We start from the raw sequence: 20,456 nt of genomic DNA, 5'->3' as shown, positions 1-20,456 counted from the left end.
TGTTATGTAATGTTGGTGCAATCAATTTAGTGTTTACATGTGAAAGAGCAAATCTTCTCAACATCATTATGCAATCGTAATCTTGGCATCCACAAACACATTTGTCATCCTTTTAAATTGGAATCGATTTGTACACTTGTTTCTTGCCCTTAAAATTGTTACTTCTGGTCTGAGCTTCAGTGAGTTTCAAACTTTTGGGGCTTCATAGGATTGGTGGTGGGAGGATATTTCTCCTGCTTGGGGAGCCCAGAACTAGGGGTCACAATCTCAGATTAAGGGATCAGCTGTTTAGGACTGAGATGAGAAATTTCTTCACTTAGAGGGTTGAGAATCTTTTGAAATTCTCTATTCCAAAAGACTGCATACTTAGCCACTGAAAGTATTCAAGATTCAGATTGATAGATTTTTGCATACAAAGGGAATTATTGGATATGGAGATAGTGCAGAAGGTGGAATTGGGATAGAAGATCAACCATCATTTTACCAAAAGGCAGAGCAGGCTCAAAGGGCCAAATGGGCTATCCCTGTTTATGCTCCAAGCTCTTGCACTAAATCCACTGTATTTAATTTGACATGGGCTTCCTTTGAGTTTTTAAAATCACAAATTAACTAAATTCATTCCTTTCCCAAGAAATTAAAATGTCCTCATTTTTTTCTCCCTTCATCTTACCTGGGAGTTCAGAGATTTTGTGTTGGCCTCTTATCTTCATCAATATAATCAGCTGAAAATTTGAGGACAAAAATCAATTTAACTGTCTTGTGAATCCATTTGTAACAGCCCTTCCAACATGCGTTTCAGTTTCCTAAATCTAATAGGAAGCACACAAATGCTCAAAACATGCAGCAAAAAAAAATTAGCAACATACTAATGCTGTTCTGCTAGTAGCTCTGGATTAAGTAAAACAGGAAGAAGAGTGAGTACTGTCTCACCAACATGGACCTATATATAAATAAAATACTACCTGAATGACTGGAATCAGCATTTGCCATCTTTGTTCTTACGTCATTTGTGAGTACTAGTTTCAAGCTTGTGGGAAAATAATGTACCACTAACAAAATTAATAGCTCATTTTTTGGAACCTGGGGTTTTCAAGTCTTGCATCTCTCATAGTTTATCCTTATCCATATTGCTAGTAAAAGGTTAAATTGGTAAAAAATTGTCCAATTTTAGTTGGTGAATTTGGCATACCCTTGTTCTGTCAGTCGCAGCATGCCGACTAAAACATTTTTGCGATATACTTCTGAAGCTGATTGTTAGGATTGTTAGTTTAAATTGATTTGATTTGTTTTACTCTTTAGTATTATGAATTTAGTATTTTACTGACAAACCTACCTTCTTTTCTAGCAACCAGCCAGGATCCAGATGAACCCATTTTGGAATTTAGTTTAGGTGGGTAGGAGACACTTCCTTTGTTATTTATTTCACAACTATATTTGCTGCTTTTTAAAAAAACATTTAATTTTCCTCACTTCTCTATCATCTCCCCTCACACTTGTTCTTTGTTCAGGTTTAGTTAAGTAAACACCACCTGTGTACAGGAGGGTAGATAGGCCTGCCTGCAAGCTGCTCTTAAGCTTTTTTAATGAAAAGTTGTAAGTGCATATGGCAGAAGTAAAGTAATGCAGATGCCAGAAATCTGAAATAAAAACAGAAAATGCTGGAAATGCTCTAGCTCTGGCAGGATATGTAAAGCGAGGCAGAGTTAATGTTTCATGCTTATGACCTTTCTTTGATCCACCAGCTCTGATGAAAGGTCATTGGCCTGAAACATTAACTCTGGCCCAGATCTTCTGGTCTCTGGATGGTCAGAGACCAGACATATGACCAAGATGCACTTCGGGATCCCGCAGAAGTCCCAGCGCATTGACTTCCTGGGAAAAGCCCAGGAAATTTGAACTTCTGATGGGTAATTCCCCTGCTCCCTGGGAACCTCCAACTTACTTACCTGAATAGCTACCCAGGAAATGTTAGACAGAAAAATCCTAGTCTAACTCCTGGGGGTATCTACAACCAACCTGCCTGATTTCCACTCTCTCTCTCCCTCTCTCCTCCCCCCTGCCCAAATCGAACCTGCCGCCCTAATATCTCACTCACCTGCCAGCCTACCACCCGCCACCTTGCCCACCCCACTTGCTTCACCTGCCTGCCACCTCACCCGCCTACCACCCTACCCACTTATCTCACCCACCCTATCAAAAGTGGAGTTTTTAGATGTCAAAGATAAAATGTTTTTATAAATATATTCAGGAAAAGTGATTTAAGGGGAAGGAGAGCCCACTGGGGACATCTACTGGAGGGACTATAATGGACAATTAGGAAATGGCTTGCTTTTTCACAGTGCATGTATCCATTGCCACGGGAGGAGGAGCAGAAAAATACCAATGGTAGAAAGGAGCCTAAAAATAAGTCAAAGGGAGGAACTCCGGATTTAATATTAGTATATGTAACGGAGAAAATAATGGTAATTAATTTAGACAAATCATTGAGGCATGATGATTTCTACCCTGGTATATTAGAAGAAATAGGGGAGGAAAATGCTTATCTTCCAGTCATACTTTTCCACAGTTCTCCAGATTCAGAAGTTGTACATTTTGGATTGGAAAATTGCAAATGTCACTCCATTATTTAAGAATGAATGGAGGGAGAAACCAAGTAATTACATACCTTCAAGTTGTGGAGATGTTACTGGAATCTACCTTCAGTGGTGGAGTAACTCAGCACTTGAAAAGTGTGAACTGGTCAGGGAGCTGCTAGGCTTATTGAAATTTTCAATGCTAAGATCAATAGATTTATATTAGGTAAGGGTTTTGAGGGATATGGTGCATAAATGGCTACCTGGAGTTGAGGTACAAATTAGCCATGATCTCATTGAATAGCAAAACAGACTTGACTGACTGGTCTACTCGTGTTCCTATGTTTCTTGTTAGTTGCTGTCCAAAATATATACTTATGTACTCTAAACAGGGCATATTACTTTAAGGTCAATGAAAAATTGTAACAAATGATTGTTCCCATATTATTTTCAAAGAGATGCTGACTACAGTTCTATTAATATGGTCAACATTTAAATGAAAAATACAGGTTCCAAACACCACTATTTTGAATATTAATGAAGACAAATTTATGCTTTGATTTGTTTCTGCTCCAACAGCTTGCAGTGAATTGGTCACTCCCTCCTTGGACCGGAAGCCGAATAGTTTTGTAGCAGTAAGCGTGACGACCCCTCCACAAGCCTTCTGGACAAAACATGTACAGACTGAAATTATAGAGGTGAGTTCATCCATCTGTTATGTTGATCTTTGTATTAGATTTGCAGTCACTCAAATAGAATTAAATGGAATTACATAGAATTCACAGTACTGAACAGGTCATCGTTGTTTATGCTCTACACAAACCTCCTTCCACTCTATTTACTTCATCTCACTCGATCAGCATATTTTTATATTCTTTCCTCCCTCATACTTATCTAGCTTCCTCTTAAATGCATCACTTCATCCACAGTGAATTCCACAGTGGCATCATTCACTGGGCAACGAAAGCTTGTCTAATTTCTTTTAGACACTACCTTATTTAAACAGCTCCTACTTTTCAACTCCACAGGTGGAAATACCTGCTCTACGTCAACTCTATCAAAACCCCTTCATAATTTTGGAAGATCTCTCTTAAATCACCTTTCTGTCATCTATTTTTAAAAAAAAGAGCTGCAGCTTGTTCAGCTTTTCCTGATAGTTGTAGCCTTTTTGTTCTGTTATTATTCCCATAAATCACCTTGTGTGCTTTCTGTAGTGCTTGTGTTTTTTGTTAAATGTTTATTCATTTTTTTCCACTTGTGCATGTTAAGCAAATTGATTTATGCGCTTTCAAGAAATAATAAAAGCTAGTTACACTGATTATTAGATGTTCAGATTCCAGTAGGGACTGATAACTTTTAAGAAGTGATATGAATTTCCCAATGACCTATGCAAAGAATCACATGACAAGGTTAAGACTTCTATTGTGACAAACCAACTAAAATCAACCTTGACTAAACATTACTTAGTAGGCAACTGATGCACTAAATTACAGAAAAGGTATTCCCCAGTAACTACTTAACACAACCATTAAGACACATTGATATAAAAGCAAAAAACTGTGGAAGCTGGAAATCCAAAATAAAAATAAAAATACCTGGAAAAACTCAGCAGGTCTGACAGCATCTGCAGAGAGGAACATAGTTAACGTTTCGAGTCCATATGACTCTTTAACAGAACTAAGGAAAAATAGAAAAGAGGTGAAATATAAGCTGGTTTAAGCGGAGTCATTCGGACTCAAAACGCTAACTGTATTCCTCTCCGCAGATGCTGTCAGACCTGCCGAGTTTTTCCAGGTATTTTTATTTTTGTTTTGGATTTCCAGCATCCGCAGTTTTTTTGCTTTTAGCTGCTTCTCCTTTTGTGTCTAGGTGTTAGGCTTGCACCTGACTTTCAATAGGGCTTTGACTTGTCCCCATGGCAACCAAATCACATGGCCTGTCGCCAGGTAGAGATCAGTACAACTTCACACTAACCCGATTCCAGGACATTCTGTTTTACCTTAAAAGAGATCGTTTATAACGTAGCCGTTTTATAAAGTCTAGCAGTTATAACTAAGTGCTTTACCTATCAACCAGTGTTATATAACGTGCTTATCCTAGAATAAATTTCAATGTGAGCTAGAAAGAAAGTATTGTTTCACATGTCCTTTTCATCTCAAAGACCATCTACTTCTGCAACTACTCACCTCTGCCACTGTCTCAGCTCAATGCCACTGAAACTTCCATCCATGCCTTTGTCACCTCCACGCTGGACTGTTCCAGTGCTTTCCCTGGTCTGCCACTTGCATTCCATAAGCATCAGCTTGCCCAAAACTTCTCTGCCGATATTCTGCTCATCCATCAATCCTGTTCTGCTGTATTGGCTTTCAGAGTCCAAATATTGCTAATTTAAAGTTTTCATCGTTTTGTTCAAATCCTTTTATCACCTTCCTCATCCCCATCTACATAACCTCCCCCATCCTGACAGAAATCTCCATTCTTCTGACTCTGGCTGCTTATACACCCTTCTACCTTTTGCAGCACCATTGACTGTCATACCTTCAGCTGCCTACATCCCAAGCTACTGGAATTACATACCTTAAACCCCTCTTCCTTTCTACTGCCTTGCTTCGTTTAAGACACTCCTAAAAATCCACTTCCTTGATCATAATTTTGGTTTCTCCTACTATTTCTTCCTTTAGCTGGCATCATTTTTATCACACTGCACCTCTGAAATGCCTTTGGATGTTTTTCTATGTTAAAAACGCTATTTAAATGTAAGTTGTTGGAAGTTTGGTGAACTGTCAAGAAAATTACAGCTTTTAATTGGTGAAAAGTAAACTTAAAACAATTACATTTCTAGCAAAAATATGTTTATTTGATGGATGAATGTTTATTTAAAAGCTACTAGATTAGGTTGATAGGGATGAGCAATGTTGGACTGGGAGAAATCAAAATCATAAAGGAGCTTAATTAGCTGAATGGACTTCCAGGGCTTTACTACTACTTGTTGTTAAGTTGTTAAGACAAGAAGAATGTATTAATTGTTTTTCCCTTTCCTTGCAGGGTACCAACAATCCCATATTTCTAAGTAGTGTTGCATTTTTCCAGGATTCTCTCATTAATCAAATGACGCAAATTAAACTTTCAGTGTATGATGTCAAGGACAGATCTCAGGGAACTGTAAGTGCTAAAATGTTTGCCTCTGTACGTATATACCTACTGTTAATATAAAAGTTTCCAAAATCAGATGAAGTGAATAAGAACATATTTGCAATTCTACTTCTGGTATTTTGTATTCATACGATGACATCATGACACATAAATTATATTGCAATTTCTGCTGAGTCATTCTGTCAAACAATGTTCAGCATTAACGGTATATTATGAAAAGAATAATTGCAACATTACTCAAAATTGATGGTCATTGATTAACCAGATGGTATAGTTTTTTTTTTATTTGCCCCTGGGATGTGACATCACTGGTAAGGTCAGCATTGCCCATTCCTAATTGCCCTTAAGAAACTGGGCAATTAGGAATGGGCAATAAATGCTGGCTTTGCCAGAAATGCTCACATCCAAGGGGCAAATTAAAATATTTTACCTGGCTGGAGAATCTAGTACTACGTACTCTCAGCCTCAGGATCAGGAAGCGGCCATCCAGAACTGAGATGAGGAGAGCTTTCTTCTTTGTGTTGTGGACCGTTGGAATTCTGTACCCCAGAGGGCTGTGGATGCTCAGTCATTGAGTGTATTCAAGGCAGAGGTGGGTAGATTTTTGGATATTGAGGGAAGTCAGGATAATGCACGAAGCTGGAGTTGAAGTAGAAGATTGGCCATGATCAATTTCTTATATTCTTGATCTCCATCTGGTGATGTTGCATGAAGTTCAATGATGTGGACTTCTGGTGAGGATAGGATTGAACTCTGAGCTTGAATACAAGGAATTGACAAGGAAGTAATCAATGAACTGCATGACACTAGGAAGTTCTGAGGAACAAAGGGACCTTGGCGTGTGTGTCCATAGATCTCTGAAGGCGGAGGGGCATGTTAGAGGAGTGGTGAAAAGGGCATATGGGACACTTGCCGTTATCAATCGAGGCATAGAATACAAAAGTAGGGAGGTCATGTTGGAGTTGTATGGAGCCTTGGTGAGGCCACAGCTGGAGTACTGTGTGCAGTTCTGGCCGCCACGTTATAGGAAGGATGTGATTGCACTGGAGGTGGTGCAGAGGAGATTCGCCAGGATGTTGCCTGGGATGAAACATTTAAGTTATGAAGAGAGGTTGGATAGACTTGGGTTGTTTTCATTGGAGCAGAGAAGACTGAGGGGTGACCTGATGGAGGTGTACAAGATTATGAGGGGCATGGACAGGGTGGATAGGGAGCAGCTGTTCCCCTTAGTTGAAGGGTCAATCACAAGGGGACATAAGTTCAAGGTGAGGGGCAGGAGGTTTAGGGGGGATGTGAGGAAAAACCTTTTTACCCAGAGGGTGGTGATGGTCTGAAATGCGCTGCCAGGGAGGGTGGTGGAGACAGGTTGCCTCACATCCTTTAAAAAGTACCTGAATGAGCACTTGGCACGTCATAACATTCAAGGCTATGGGCCAAGTTCTGGGAAATGGGATTAGGTAGGTAGGTCAGGTATTTCTCTCATGTTGGTGTAGAATCGATGGGCCGAGGGGCCTCTTCTGCACTGTGATTTTGTGAATACAGTTCAGGCATTCCTTGATAAGGCTCACACTTGAAGAAAGTTTATCTGAGTTAACCCCCATCAGCGGTTAACAGTTGAGTGGTATTAATACAGTAAAATCTAAAATTTTTGCGTGATTCACCTGTAAACATTAGGTCCTGATAAGCCTTTAGATAGGGGGAATGTTACCCTGCAGGTTTGCACTATTTATGCATTTACCAGTTGGCATCATAGTTGACTTAAACAAGATGCCTTCTAACTGTCCTCCAATATTTCTGACCTCAAAGCTTCATTTAAGTTCCTCACACAGGATTATTGTTCACTTATTTACGAGTCCCACAAAATTGGAATTTGGTTCATGACTCCTCTCCCTGTGAAGATGTTGGCCAGAAGAGCTGTTCATCAAACTTGCTCTCATAGACCTCTGTATACGCGCGCGCGCACGCACGCACGCGCGCACACACCACCCCCCCACTTTCATTGACCTTTGCATGGCGCAAGTTTCGATGAGAAAAGACATTCCATCCCCCTTTGTGTGTGCAAGGACAGAAGGACCTGGGGGTTCATAGGTCTTTGAATGTGGCAGGGCATATTGAGAGAGTAGTTAGCAAAGCATTTGAGATCTTGGGCTTCATAAGTAGAGATATTGTTTTCAATAGTAGGGAAGTAATGCTGAACCCTGTATAAAACTCTGGTTTGGCTACAACTAGAGTATTATGTCCAGTTCTGGTCATCACACTTCAGGAAGAATGTGAGGGTCCTTGACAAGGTGCAGAGGGGACTTAACAGGGATAAGATATTTTAATTGGTCAAATGACCTAGAAAGGTAATGTCTTTAATACCATATACCATAATTTTAACACTAGTCAATCTAGTTTTACTGGAGTGATACCTCGAATTTACAGAACATAACCTGGGCAAAATTCGCAATTAAAATTTGAATACTCAAAAGGTGCATGAGCTGAAATAGACTGAACTTCACTTACTACCACTGGATGGCAGGGTGCCTATTCCCTCTGGGTGTTCAGTACAAGTTTGCAGCTGGCTAGTTGGCAGCCTTAAAAGAACATTAGACTTGTGTGGAAGTTTTTTTTCAATTCATTCAAGGGATGTGGGCTTCACTGGCTAGGCTAGCACTTATTGCCCATCCCTAATTGCCCTTGAGAAGATGGTGCAGAGCTGCCTTCTTGAACTGCTGTAGTCCATGAGGCACACTCACAGTGCTATTAGGGAGGGAGTTCCAGGATTTTGACCCAGTGACAGTGAAGGAATGGCGATACATTTCCAAGTCAGGATGGTGAGTGGCTTGGAGGGGAACTTGCAGGTGGTGGTTTTCCCATGCATCTGCTGCTCTTGTTCTTCTAGATGGTAGTGGTCGTGGGTTTGGAAAATGCTGTCTAAGGAGCCTTGGTCTGTTCCTGCAGTGCATCTTGTAGATGGGACACACTGCTGCCACTGTGCATCGGTGGTGGAGGGAGTGAATGTTTGTGGATGGGTTGCCAATCAAGCGGTTGCTTTGTCCTGAGTGGTGTTGGAGCTGTACTCATTTGGGTAAGTGGAGAGTATTCCATCACACTCCTGACTTGTGCCTTATATATTGTGGACAGGCTTTGGGGAGTCAGGAGGTGAGGTACTCACCGCAGGATTCCTAGCCTCTGACCTGCTCTTGTAGTCACAGTATTTATATTGTGAGCCCAGTTCATTTTCTGGTCAACGGTACCCCCCAGGATGTTGATAGTGGGGGATTCAGCGATGGTAATGGCATTGAATGTCAAGAGACGACGGTTTGATTCTCTCCTGTTGAAAATGATCATTGCCTGGCATTTGTGTAGTGGAAATGCTACTTGCCACTTGTCAGCCCAAGCCTGGATATTGTCCAGGCCTTGCAGCATCTGGACATGGACTGCTTCAGTATCTGAGGAGTTGCGAATGGTACTGAACATTGTGTGATCATCAGTGAACATCCTCACTTCTGACCTTATGGTGGAAGGAAGGTCATTGATGAAGCAGCTGAAGATGGTTGGGCTGACGACAACACCCTGAGGAACTCCTGCAGTGATGTCTTGGAGCTGAGTTGATTGACCTCCAACAATCACAACCATCTTACTTTCTGCTAGGTATGACTTTGATTAGTTGAGGCGTTACCAATCAGAGTCCACTTGCCAACCAATCAGCAGTCTCTTCACATACATTATAAATTGTTGTCTTCCCCCTATATTGGTATTCTTGCGAAATGCCCTGAAGAGTGCAAGATGAAAAGCTTCGACATTTCTCTTTTTTTCAGCAATACTCAAGTTCTGTACTACCAAAATCCATTCTTTTCAGTCAGTAGCCCCTAAGGGAATAACAAGCGAACAACCTAAATTGCTCATGTCCAACTTGCAAGCGTTTTAATTTCTTCAGAAATCTGCTTACTGGTCTTCTAAGATTGACCAAATAAACTAACAAAAAATTATTTAAAATCCGACATAAGCTTCTTGAAATTCTCTGGATAAGGAACTATGCACCTAGTCCAATGGGTTCTTTTTTTCAAAAGTTTTTTTTTTGTCCCTTGCCTCTTTCTTATGACAAGTCCCTAAGACATGAAAGAAATCATAGGCTATGTAAATCAAACTTTATTCTTTTTTGCTTATTCAAAATGAACTTTGCTGAACCAAAATTTGGCCACTGCAAGCCACCTGATGTCTGGAATTGTAAGCTGACCAGTAAGGCATTATATGGATTGCACTGGAGACATGTCCTGACATGTTGCTCATAGAATCTCACACCTGGGACTGTCAAGGTCCATTTCAAAAATGAACTATCGAAAGGAAATGGATGTCATTTGCACCTTTATAAGCTTACCCCTCTAGTGGAGCCTGAGGGTTTGCCAAGACTAAAGTTACCCAGAACAGGGTCATCAATATGGATAAAAGCAAAATACTGCGGATGCTGGAAATCTGAAACAAAAACAAAAATAGCTGGAAAAACTCAGCAGGTCTGACAGCACCTGCGGAGAGGAATACAGTTCCAGTGAAACTCAACGCAAACTGGAGGAACAACACCTCATCTTCCGACTAGGCACTTTACAGCCTTCCGTACTTAATATTGAGTTCAACAACTTCAGATCATGAACTCTCTCCTCCATCCCCACCCCCTTTCTGATCCCCCTTTTTCCAATAATTTATAATTTTTAATATTTTTTTAATATATATTTTTCTTTTCCCACCTATTTCCATTATTTTTAAATGTATTTCCATCCATTGTTTTATCTCTACCTTTTAGCCTATTTCGATCCCTTACCCCCACCTCACACCCACTAGGGCTATCTGTCACTTGCTCGTCCTGCTTTCTACCCTTAATGTCATCATTAGCACATTCCTCAGTTAATATCACCACCGTCAACACCCCTTTGCCCTTTTGTCTATGACATTTTGGCAATCTCTTCTTTGCCTCCACCACTGGCCCTCTGTCCAGCTCTTCCTGTCCCACCCCCCTCAACCAGCTTATATTCCACCTCATTTCTATATTTTTTAGTTCTGATGAAGAGTCATATGGACTCGAAACATCAACTGTATTCTTCCCCGCAGATGCTGTCAGACCTGCTGAGTTTTTCCAGCTATTTTTGTTTTTGTTTTTGTTTCATCAATATGGATAATGACCCTTTCAGAAGCTAGTGACTGGGATATTATAAGCCACAGGACAAAAGCCAGATCCAGACACCAGATAAACATCCCTTTATGAAATCACTGTAGAGGAAGGGTGTAACATGACTTTTGAAATCCCTGTATACAGTTGAGAACTCAGAAGCATGGCAGTCTGCTGATTTAGGTCCAACCTTCAAGACCAACAGCAGGACTCCAGGTTGACCAAGCAACCTGCAACAAGTCTCAGCCCCTCAAAGCCTGTTTATTTGGAAGCCTCAGACCATCGCCTGCCAAGCAGACCAAGTCTATATACAGCGTCTCATCTTGTTGCATCGCCATCCACTTTAAAGGAATTCTGTGCTGCTGTCTTCAGCCAGGAACCCACCAGAACTGGAACTTCTGTTTGAAGGAACCTCCTTCTGGACTTTGGACTTTCGGGACTCCAGAAAAGATGTGAATTGATATCCATTTCTGTGGTTCTTTTATTGTTAAGTTATTCTTAGTTGTAGAACACTCTCTTCATCTACCCCACTTACTGTGTGTGTGCGTGTGTGTTTGTGAGTTGCAATCCTTCCTAAGCCCCACCTGGCCTCAAAAAAACCCAGGTTTGAATGTGTGAATAAGCAAGCCTTCTGATTTAATCATAAGAGAGTTTGCTGCAGTCACTTTAAAAATTGGACTTAACAAACTAAGGGTTTGGGGAAACACGTCACATGCCATTTTTAAAACAATTAAAAAACACCTCTGCCATAGTGAGAGGATAAAGGAGTTCAGTTTGCCTCTCTTTCTCCTGTCTGTAACACTTGACTCTCCTCGTGTACACCATACCAAGTTGAGAGGATCCATGGCCTTTGTACTGCTTCTGAAAAAAGCCACAAAGTAGTTGGAAGAATGGTGAAGGGAGACTCTCAATAGCTTTTATTTTCTCAGGAGAACCTGCTGACCTGTGGTAGTAATGAAATCAGGCTCCATCTGCTGAGTTTTTCCAGGTATTTTTATTTTTGTTTTCAATATAGGTGAACATATGTTGTCCCACCACCTAATGGTGCAAATAGATTGGAGACATTGAGCTGTGCCTTTAGTTTATTGTCAAAATGCAAGGTTAATGGCACTCGCCGTTATTTTTGCACAAATCCTACAGAACCTTCAAGTGAGGGCAGATGCACAGGTCAGTGCAGAAATCCAAAAGTTGCTTTACAAGATGCATCATTACCTTCATGAAAACTCACCACTTCAGTGGTGAGCCAGACAAGTAACAGGCATGAAATTGCAGTACTTATGCTGTAGAATCGAGCTAATCTCACCACAGATACTTGGTGCTGACCTGAAATTACACAAGGAATGTTTGAGCCATTTAAGGTCCACATATATTTAATTAAGCCTGGATTAGCTGTCGGACTCATATAGCGTGCTATTTATAATTACCGCCAATGCATCTCTCTGACAGTGAAAATTAACTATTGGAGCTGTGGAGTCTCATTCAATTGTCGGAGATTTTAGATATATATATATATTTACTTTTCCTTTCTGTTTCTCTTCCCCCTCTCTTTCTCTTTCAGTACCTGATTTGGCATTGAATTCATCCACTCTAATTTTATACTTCCTTCTGGGTCCTTGTGTTAATTACGCAATCCTTCAATACAATTGGTTAAAAAGATACACAGTTGCTTGCCCTGTTCACTCAGGTCCTAGATGCTTGGTTTCTTTTGGCTTGCACTTCCACCAACTTCCAGCGCAACATACTGTCTACTAAACGGGCAAGGACAAGTCTAACAATGGGCACTGTTCATCTGTTATACCAAATTATAGACCATTATTTTTGCCAGAGAAGTAAAATGATTTTCATTGAGTTCTTTTCTACAAGGTGCAGAATGATCCCTGCACGCATGTCTTGCTCCCTACTCTCTGCACACTGGTTTTCAGCCACAATCTAGTTTCTGTATCTATAATGAGATCATTCTTGGTAAATTTCAGTCTACTATTGCCTCTTAAACTTTAGCAAAATAACCATAGCACATAAGTCCTTTTCCTAGTAAATGACCTTGCGTCAGAATAGTTACTTCTCTGAAAGTATCATTTTATATCTAGCTCAGCTGAATTATTAATGTGACCAAGCTCCTCTCTCCTAATCCACCTCCACTCCCTCCCTTTCCCAGAATTACCTAATTTATCTTGCCTTATTTCGAAAGCCCATTTGCATAAAAATGTGCTGCTGTTGATCTGTATCTGTAGTGGGTAGTAATTCTGATCGGCACCAATCAGGATGTCACTCCGGCAGGAATTGTTTTTTGAAAACTGAGATATAATTTTGTGAATATCTGGGTTTGGGTTTACATACATACGAATTTTATCCATCTATTTTCTCAGCTGGCTGCTAACCTTGCAATGGTTTTCAATTGTACTGCTTCTGTGAATTTAGTGGGTAAATAAAAAGTTACTTTACCAGAAATTTTGGTTGCTGTACTTATGCAAACTTTGAGTCTCCTCCTGTACCTGTTGGGGTAAATTTCTGCTTTCTGACCAACCTCTCCACACTCACCCCCACTTCAGATGGTTTGTGGGTAGAGATTTGAGAGTGCAAGGCATCAACCGGACGGCCAGTAGCCCTGGTCGAAGACCTGGCCTGCTTTTGAGTGCTGTACTTCATTAATATTGGAACCGTCAGCTGCGACCACAGATGGAGCACCCAGGGTAGTTGCTAAAATACTGGGTAGCCCAGTTGACTCTTAGGCCGAAGAAGTTGGGTCCATGGTGGGGGTCCATGTGTCTGGTGGGAAAGAACCAGATTGGCAGAAGCCCAGGCTGATTCTGTAGAAAATGCAACTCCTGCTTCAGAAAAAGACGTTCTTTCCTTTGGGCTGCCCCTCTGCCAGGCATCCTGCTGATTTACTGGTCAGAGCGGGCAAGGTGTACTTTCCAACCCATTCAAGTGAAGTATAGTAGTTAAGGCCTAAGGTGTATCATAGGATCACAATTACCATTTTAATTGGATTTCATTCTAAATGGGCTGGTTGGGTGTGGTCTAGACTTGGGATCACTCCAGCTGCCAGCAATCAGGTAGGGAAAACGTTGCCGTGGCCACAGAGCAACAGATCATTCACCTCACCTTTTTCAGGGTGCTACTAATCCATTTCCTCTGGGTGAGAGATACTAAATATCACCCCATTTTCTCCTGATTCAGCCACCAGCTTGCTTTTGAAACTTAGTTTCTAATTCAGATTGACGAAAAATGAGGGCAGTGGAGTTTTAGGAATCATAGAATTATGAAAAAAGAGACATGTCTAAGCTTTTCGCCTTGCAATCATCAGGACATTCGCAAGAATACCAATGTTAGGAGGAAAACAGCAATTTATACTGTATGTGAAGAGTGCTAATTGGTTGGCAAATGGCATTGCCATGGAGAATGCATCACTGGTGGTGACTGACAGTTGACTGCCAGGCATTGTTTGAAATTTAAACCAGGCAGCTTGACCCTGATTGGTCAAGGCAGTGGCCTGAGGAATGAGACAGTGAATGGCTGTCATTTTGTTTAACTGAAACAGGTGCAATGTGTGTACATATTCTTTCTGTCTGCAAAGAATAGGGCCCTGTGTATTAATATATGTAGCTTCCAGTACACGCAGATGCGCCACATTGTGAGCCCAACTGACAATCTTAAATTGGTTGTCTGCGTAATTGTTAGCACTTTGAGGATTATTTAGCAAATGTTGAACGACGGCGGAATCACATCTAATGTTGGATACTGTGTTTTGAGTTTTGCAGACTGTACCCAACCAGCCTATGCTTGCAAAACTGTCTCCAACGTTAGATGTGATTCTGCGATCGGACAACATTTGCTAAATAACCCTCAATGTGCTAAGGATTATACTGTCAGTCGGACTTGCGGTGTGGCACGTTTGCGTGTATTGGAAGCTACATATATTAATACACAGGGCCCTATTTGCAGGCACAAAGAACATGTACATACTTTGCGTCTGTTTTAGCTAAACAAAATAGGTGACAGCCATTTGCTGACTCATTGGTCAAGGCATTACCCTGAGGAATCAGAGTCAAGCTGCCTGGTTTAAATTTCAAACAATGTTTGGCAGTTACCTGTCAATCACCATCAGTGATTCCCCATGGGAACGCCACTCGCCAACCAATCAGTACTCTCTTCACATACAGTATAAATTGTTGTTTTACCTCTTATATTGGTATTCTTGCGAGTGTCCTGAGTGCAAGACAAAAAGCTTAGACATGTCTCTTTTTCAGCAACACTCTAGTCGTTTGGTAGTACAGAACTTATCACAGAATGGTACAGCAGTTGAGGCCATCGAGGCATGTTCAGATTTCTGGTTTCTGAAACTCGACATTGTTCGTTCTGTCCTGCTTTCTAGAGCTGACATTTGGTCCACCAGAATTTTTCTCTTTCTCGTGCCCCCCATCCCCACTTCCCTTGCCTTCCAACAAAAAGACATTGACTACAAAGTTCCAGGTCCAAATACTCAGACCTAGTAGTGATAGTATAGACTAGTTGAGGATTGAGGTCAGTTTCAGTTAAAGATATAAAATCTGAGACCAGTACATCTTTATTGACCCAATTGTTTTTTTTTATTTTCCAGATGTATCTGTTGGGTTCTGCAATGTACATTGTAAAGGATTTGCTGAAAGAAAAGAATCACAGATTGCACCTAACACTACGGTCAGTAATAAAAAAGAAAAATACTGTAGATGCTGGAAACCTGGAGAAAAAAACAAAGTGTTGGCAATACTCAGCAGCTCTGGTAGTATATGGAGAGAGAAACAGTTATTGTTTCAGGTCAGGACCTTATGTAAAAACTGGAAAAGTTAGATGTAGTAGGTTTTAAGCGAGTATAGAGGTAGGGAAATGAGGCCAGAACAAAAGGGAAGGCCTGTGATAAGGGTAGAAGGCAGGAGAGGTTAAATGACAAAAAGATGAAGGTGAAAGGAAGCTGTAATGGGACAAGAAAAGAAACTTCCTCTAGATTCACCTTTTGTTTCTTCTCCCATTACCATCTCCTTTTGCATTGCATTGTGCTAGTATCCCTTTTGTCATTTAATTACTCCTTTCTTCCACCTTATCACAGACCTTTTTGCGTTCTCACCTCTGCGTTTGCTTTAAACCTGTTAAATTTCTTAACTTTTTACCAGTTCTGATGATAAGGCATCGACTTGAAACATTAACTCTGTTTCAAAAACAGAAATACCTGGAAAAGCTCAGCAGATCTGGCAGCATCGGCGGAGAAGAACAAAATTGACGTTTCGAGGCCTCATGACCTTGAAGGGTCATGAGGACTAGAAACGTCAACTTTGTTCTTCTCCGCCAATGCTGCCAGACCTGCCGAGTTTTTCCAGGTATTTCTGTTTTTGTTTTGGATTTCCAGCATCCGCAGTTTTTTGTTTTTAACTCTGTTTCTCTCCATAGATGCTGCCAGACCTGCTGATTATTTCCAGCTTTTTCCATTATTACAATGGTGCGTAATGTACCTTCTATGTGGATTATAATGAAATAGTTGTGCAAATTGTACAGCATAGGAGGCAGTCATTTGGCTCATTGTACCAGTGCCAAGTTTAAGGAACTATCCAATTAGCCCCACAGTCCTCCTCTTGCCCTGAAATTTTTCCACTTCAAGTAGATATCCAGATCTCTTTGAAAGTTACCTATTGAATCTGTTTTCACCACCTAGCAGTTTGTTCCAGATCATAATTTTCTGTGTAAATTTTTATTTCTTCATCAGCCCTCCGGCTCTTTTGCCAATTATCTTAAATTTGTGTTTTCCGGTTGCAGAACCTCTTGCCAGCAAAAACATTTCCAGTGCAGTCATCAAAAATGCATAAACTGACAGGTTTTGATGAAAATTTAGATGAGTCAAAAATCAACTAGTATGGCTTTCTGTTTTCTTCTCTTTCCCCCACCACTTTGTTTTATTGTTTTCAATGTATTTTACCACAGGTCTGCCGAAAATGAACGAGTGGGCAATATCACTGTCATAGCTTGGCAGATGGAAGACAAAGTTGAAGGCAAGATTCCTGTAAGCAGATCACCTGACACCACTAATGGAAGGGTAAGTATTCCAAGTGGGTAGTTTATAATTTGAAAATGATGCAACTGATTTGGTCAGTTCAGATTATTTCATTGCCAGAATAGAATGAGTCAGTCATCAGGAAGACTGATGCCTGTAAGCTAAGTGCTCTATTGCCTGACTAAAAGAGGCATTAATTTTAGCATGAAGAAAGCTACAGCATTAATTGTCTTGTGCTCCTGTCTGCAGACAGGTAATCTGCATGTAAGAAAGATAATTCATGTGAGAGGGCCTAGCTCATTCATTGTATTATGCAAAGAGAAGCAGCATTGATTTTGAACAAGTGAATCTAATACGTAGTAACTATTTTTCATGTATTATCAAATAAAGCTAATTAGTGATTTGTTTCTAGCCTCAACTCACTGAAAATTTGTTAGGTCTGCCTTCAGAACGATTGAAGGAGCATATTCAGAAACCACAAATTCCTGGCTAGGTTACAATGGGTGCTATTATGTTCATGGGTTATACTGTTGTTTGAGTAGAAACAGGGGAGTCAAAACCCACTCCCCTAACAGCACGATGCTCAGACCACTTACAGGAGAGGCTGATATATTGTACCTCTGATATCTATGGCAAACCTGAACATATAACGATTTCTATGGGCTACAAGAGGAAAAGATCAAAAAAGCTTTTCAATCCTGATTGCCACCTCTGCTGCAAAGTGTCCATCATGTCTGCTGCAAAGTGCCCATGTCTGTTGAATGGGTGAGGGCGTGTTCAGATATATCTCACATTGTCTGCTAATGCTTACTGTCTAGGCTAAAGAGGGCAGTGACCAATACCTGTGGTCACTGCCTACAGCAGAAGGGGGAGAAAATTAGGGGAAGAATGTTCCAAATGTGAAGAACTTTTGATAACTTTTTTGTTTCACTGTGCAATCTTGCAGACTGTTTTGCCAGTTGATGAAAGTTTGACAGAGTCTTTGAGTATTCGCTCAAAACACCCTTCACTGAAGAAAGATGCGCTATTAAGATCAGGTAAATCATGTTAAAGTGCCTAAATTTGTACACTTTTTACTGCCAGTTAAATTTTTCACTGATACTCTGGACTTGTACATGGTGTAGTTCTATTGAACCATCAGTCCATGATTTTTTTCTACCCTAACTGAACAAGGTTTTGATCGAGGGCTGCACATTACTCATCAATTTTTAACTCATCCAGTAGATGGGCTGCCTCATGGTAATGGCCAATTCCACCATGGAAACTTGATGTCTCCGTTCTCCTAGTACAAATCTGAGGAGGGCACAGAGAGCCTGGAAAGAGATATAGACAGATTAATTGGCAGATGGAGTATAATGTGGGAAGTCTGAGGTTGTTCACTTTGGTTATAAGAATAGAAAAGCAAAATATTTTTTAAACGGTGTGAAACTTGTAAATGTTGATGTTCAGAAAGACTTGGATATGCTTGTACAAGAAACACACAGTTAGCAGTGATGATGAACAGCCATCAACCTGAAATCTTAACTCCGTTTCTCGCCACAGATCTGCTGAGTATTTGTAACATTTTCTGTATTTTGTGCTGCAAGTTAGTATGCAGGCACAGAAAGCAATTAGCAAGGCAAATTTGGTGGTGGGGGTGAGGTCATTGGACTAGCAATCCAGAGGCCCAGGCTAATGCTCTGGGGTCACGGGTTCAAATCCCACCATGGTAGCTGGAGAATTTAAATTCAATTAATAAATCTGGAATTAAAAGCTGACTATGAAGCCATCATTGATTGTCGTAAAATCCAACTGGTTCACTAATGCCCTTTAGGGAAGGAAATCTGCCACCCTTATTTGGTCTGACCTACACGTGACTCCAGACCAACAGCAATATGGTTGACTCTGAAGTGGCCTAGCAGCCTATTCAGTTGTATTAAACTGCTATGAAGTTTAAAAGAAATCAAACCAGACAGACCACCTGGCATCGAACTAGGCACCAGAAACGACAAGGCACACCTAGCCCTGTTGACCCTGCAAAGTCCTCCATACTAATATCTGGGGGTTTATGCGAAAATTGGGAGTGCTGTCCCACAGCTCAAGCAACAACCTGACATTGTCTGCAAGGTATGAGTATGACCATGTCCAAGGCACCACCATCATCATTCCATCACCAGAGGTGATAGCACAGTAGTATACAGTTAGGGGGGAGTTGCGCTGGGAGTCCTCAACATCGACTGTGGGATCCCATGAAGCCTCGTGGTATCAGGTCAAACACGGGCAAGGAAACCTCCTCAGGGTTACCACCTACAGCCCCCCTCAGCTGATGAATCAGTACTCCTCCATCCTCCTTGTTGAACACGACTTGGAAGATGCAATAAGGGTGGCAAGGGCACAGAATGTACTCTTCGAGGGGGACTTCAGTGTCCAGCACCAACAGTGGCTTGGTAGCACCACAACTGACTGAGCTGGCCGAGTCCTAAAGGACATGGATGTCTGTGGCAGATTATGAGGGAACTAACGAGGGAAAAACCTACTTGACCTAACCCTCCTGTTATGGCACAGCAGATTATAAATGCTAAGCTGCTCAAATCCCAAAGGAAAATTTGAAACAACTGCCACAACTGTTTTGCAATTTGCATATTTCGAGATATGTGCCTTGAATTCAGTCGTAATAACACCACCGAGTCGTATAGATTTCTTACAAAACTAAATGAAACCTTTATTAAATAAAAAAATGATTTTAAGCACATACATAGGTTTGCAAATTACTACTATAATAACTCCTAGCTCCCCTAGTTAATCTAACTCCTAGTTACACCTCCGTTAAGGCAACAGTAAAAACACATATTAAAAGACCCAGGCAAAGTAACACGATACCCCTGAACAGTCAAATTCAAAGTGAGCTTTCTTAACTTCAGTTCTTGTAGACAGCAGTTTGGGCACAGGGGCTGGAGGCTCTTCACATTTGTTAGATCTTAGAATGCCTTCCTTTCTACACACAACCTCATCTCCTTTATACAGATTTCCCATTTGAATGCAAATTCCCATTGTTTCACTATGTCTTTGGACTTTATGTCTCTAATAATAAAAAATCTAACATAGTACCAATTTTACCAGTAATTTTTGGGAAAAATAAACACACTTTCTTAACTTCTCCTGGCTAGGTGAAATATTTCATCTCTTTTTTGAATTCAAGCTAGTCTGGTTTGATTAAAAATGCAAATGTTCCCTTTACACCTCATATTCTAAAACTTCAACCATGTTTACCTACTTAACATTTCAAACCTAGCTTATCTTCTGATTCTTCAAAGCGTTCAGACCAGCTGCCTTTAATTCAATTAAATCTCACTCACTCACTCACTACCTATACCATTATGATTATTATTATATCGTCCTGACACTCCCCAACCTATCTGTTTTCGATGCATCTGTCCATTACATATTGGTAGGAGTGATCGCCGCAAAGTCCTTGTTCACACTAAGTATACCCTCCATCGTGTTGCATGGCGCTACCACCGTGCTAAATGGGATAGATTCAGATCAGATCTAGCAGCTGAAAACTGGACATCAGCAGCAGCAG

At 40.8% G+C, this 20,456-nt stretch overlaps 1 protein-coding gene across 17 annotated transcripts in view; it reads left to right on the top strand.

Moving 5' to 3' along the window:
* Window positions 1–20,456, top strand: part of LOC144682643 (inositol polyphosphate-4-phosphatase type I A-like) — a 253,427-nt gene that overhangs the window by 142,881 nt on the left and 90,090 nt on the right. For all 17 annotated transcript variants that reach the window (XM_078545176.1, XM_078545174.1, XM_078545181.1 and 14 more), the window contains 6 exons: window positions 1,346–1,390; window positions 3,153–3,271; window positions 5,619–5,735; window positions 15,473–15,552; window positions 16,825–16,936; window positions 17,841–17,931. In XM_078545176.1, the coding sequence (XP_078401302.1) occupies window positions 1,346–1,390; window positions 3,153–3,271; window positions 5,619–5,735; window positions 15,473–15,552; window positions 16,825–16,936; window positions 17,841–17,931 (564 nt within the window). The remainder of the gene's footprint in view (window positions 1–1,345; window positions 1,391–3,152; window positions 3,272–5,618; window positions 5,736–15,472; window positions 15,553–16,824; window positions 16,937–17,840; window positions 17,932–20,456) is intronic.

This window comes from Cetorhinus maximus, chromosome 7 (genome assembly GCF_964194155.1).
Source record: "Cetorhinus maximus chromosome 7, sCetMax3.hap1.1, whole genome shotgun sequence".
Lineage (NCBI taxonomy): Eukaryota > Metazoa > Chordata > Chondrichthyes > Lamniformes > Cetorhinidae > Cetorhinus > Cetorhinus maximus.
This window is presented reverse-complemented; position numbering and strand designations above follow the sequence as displayed.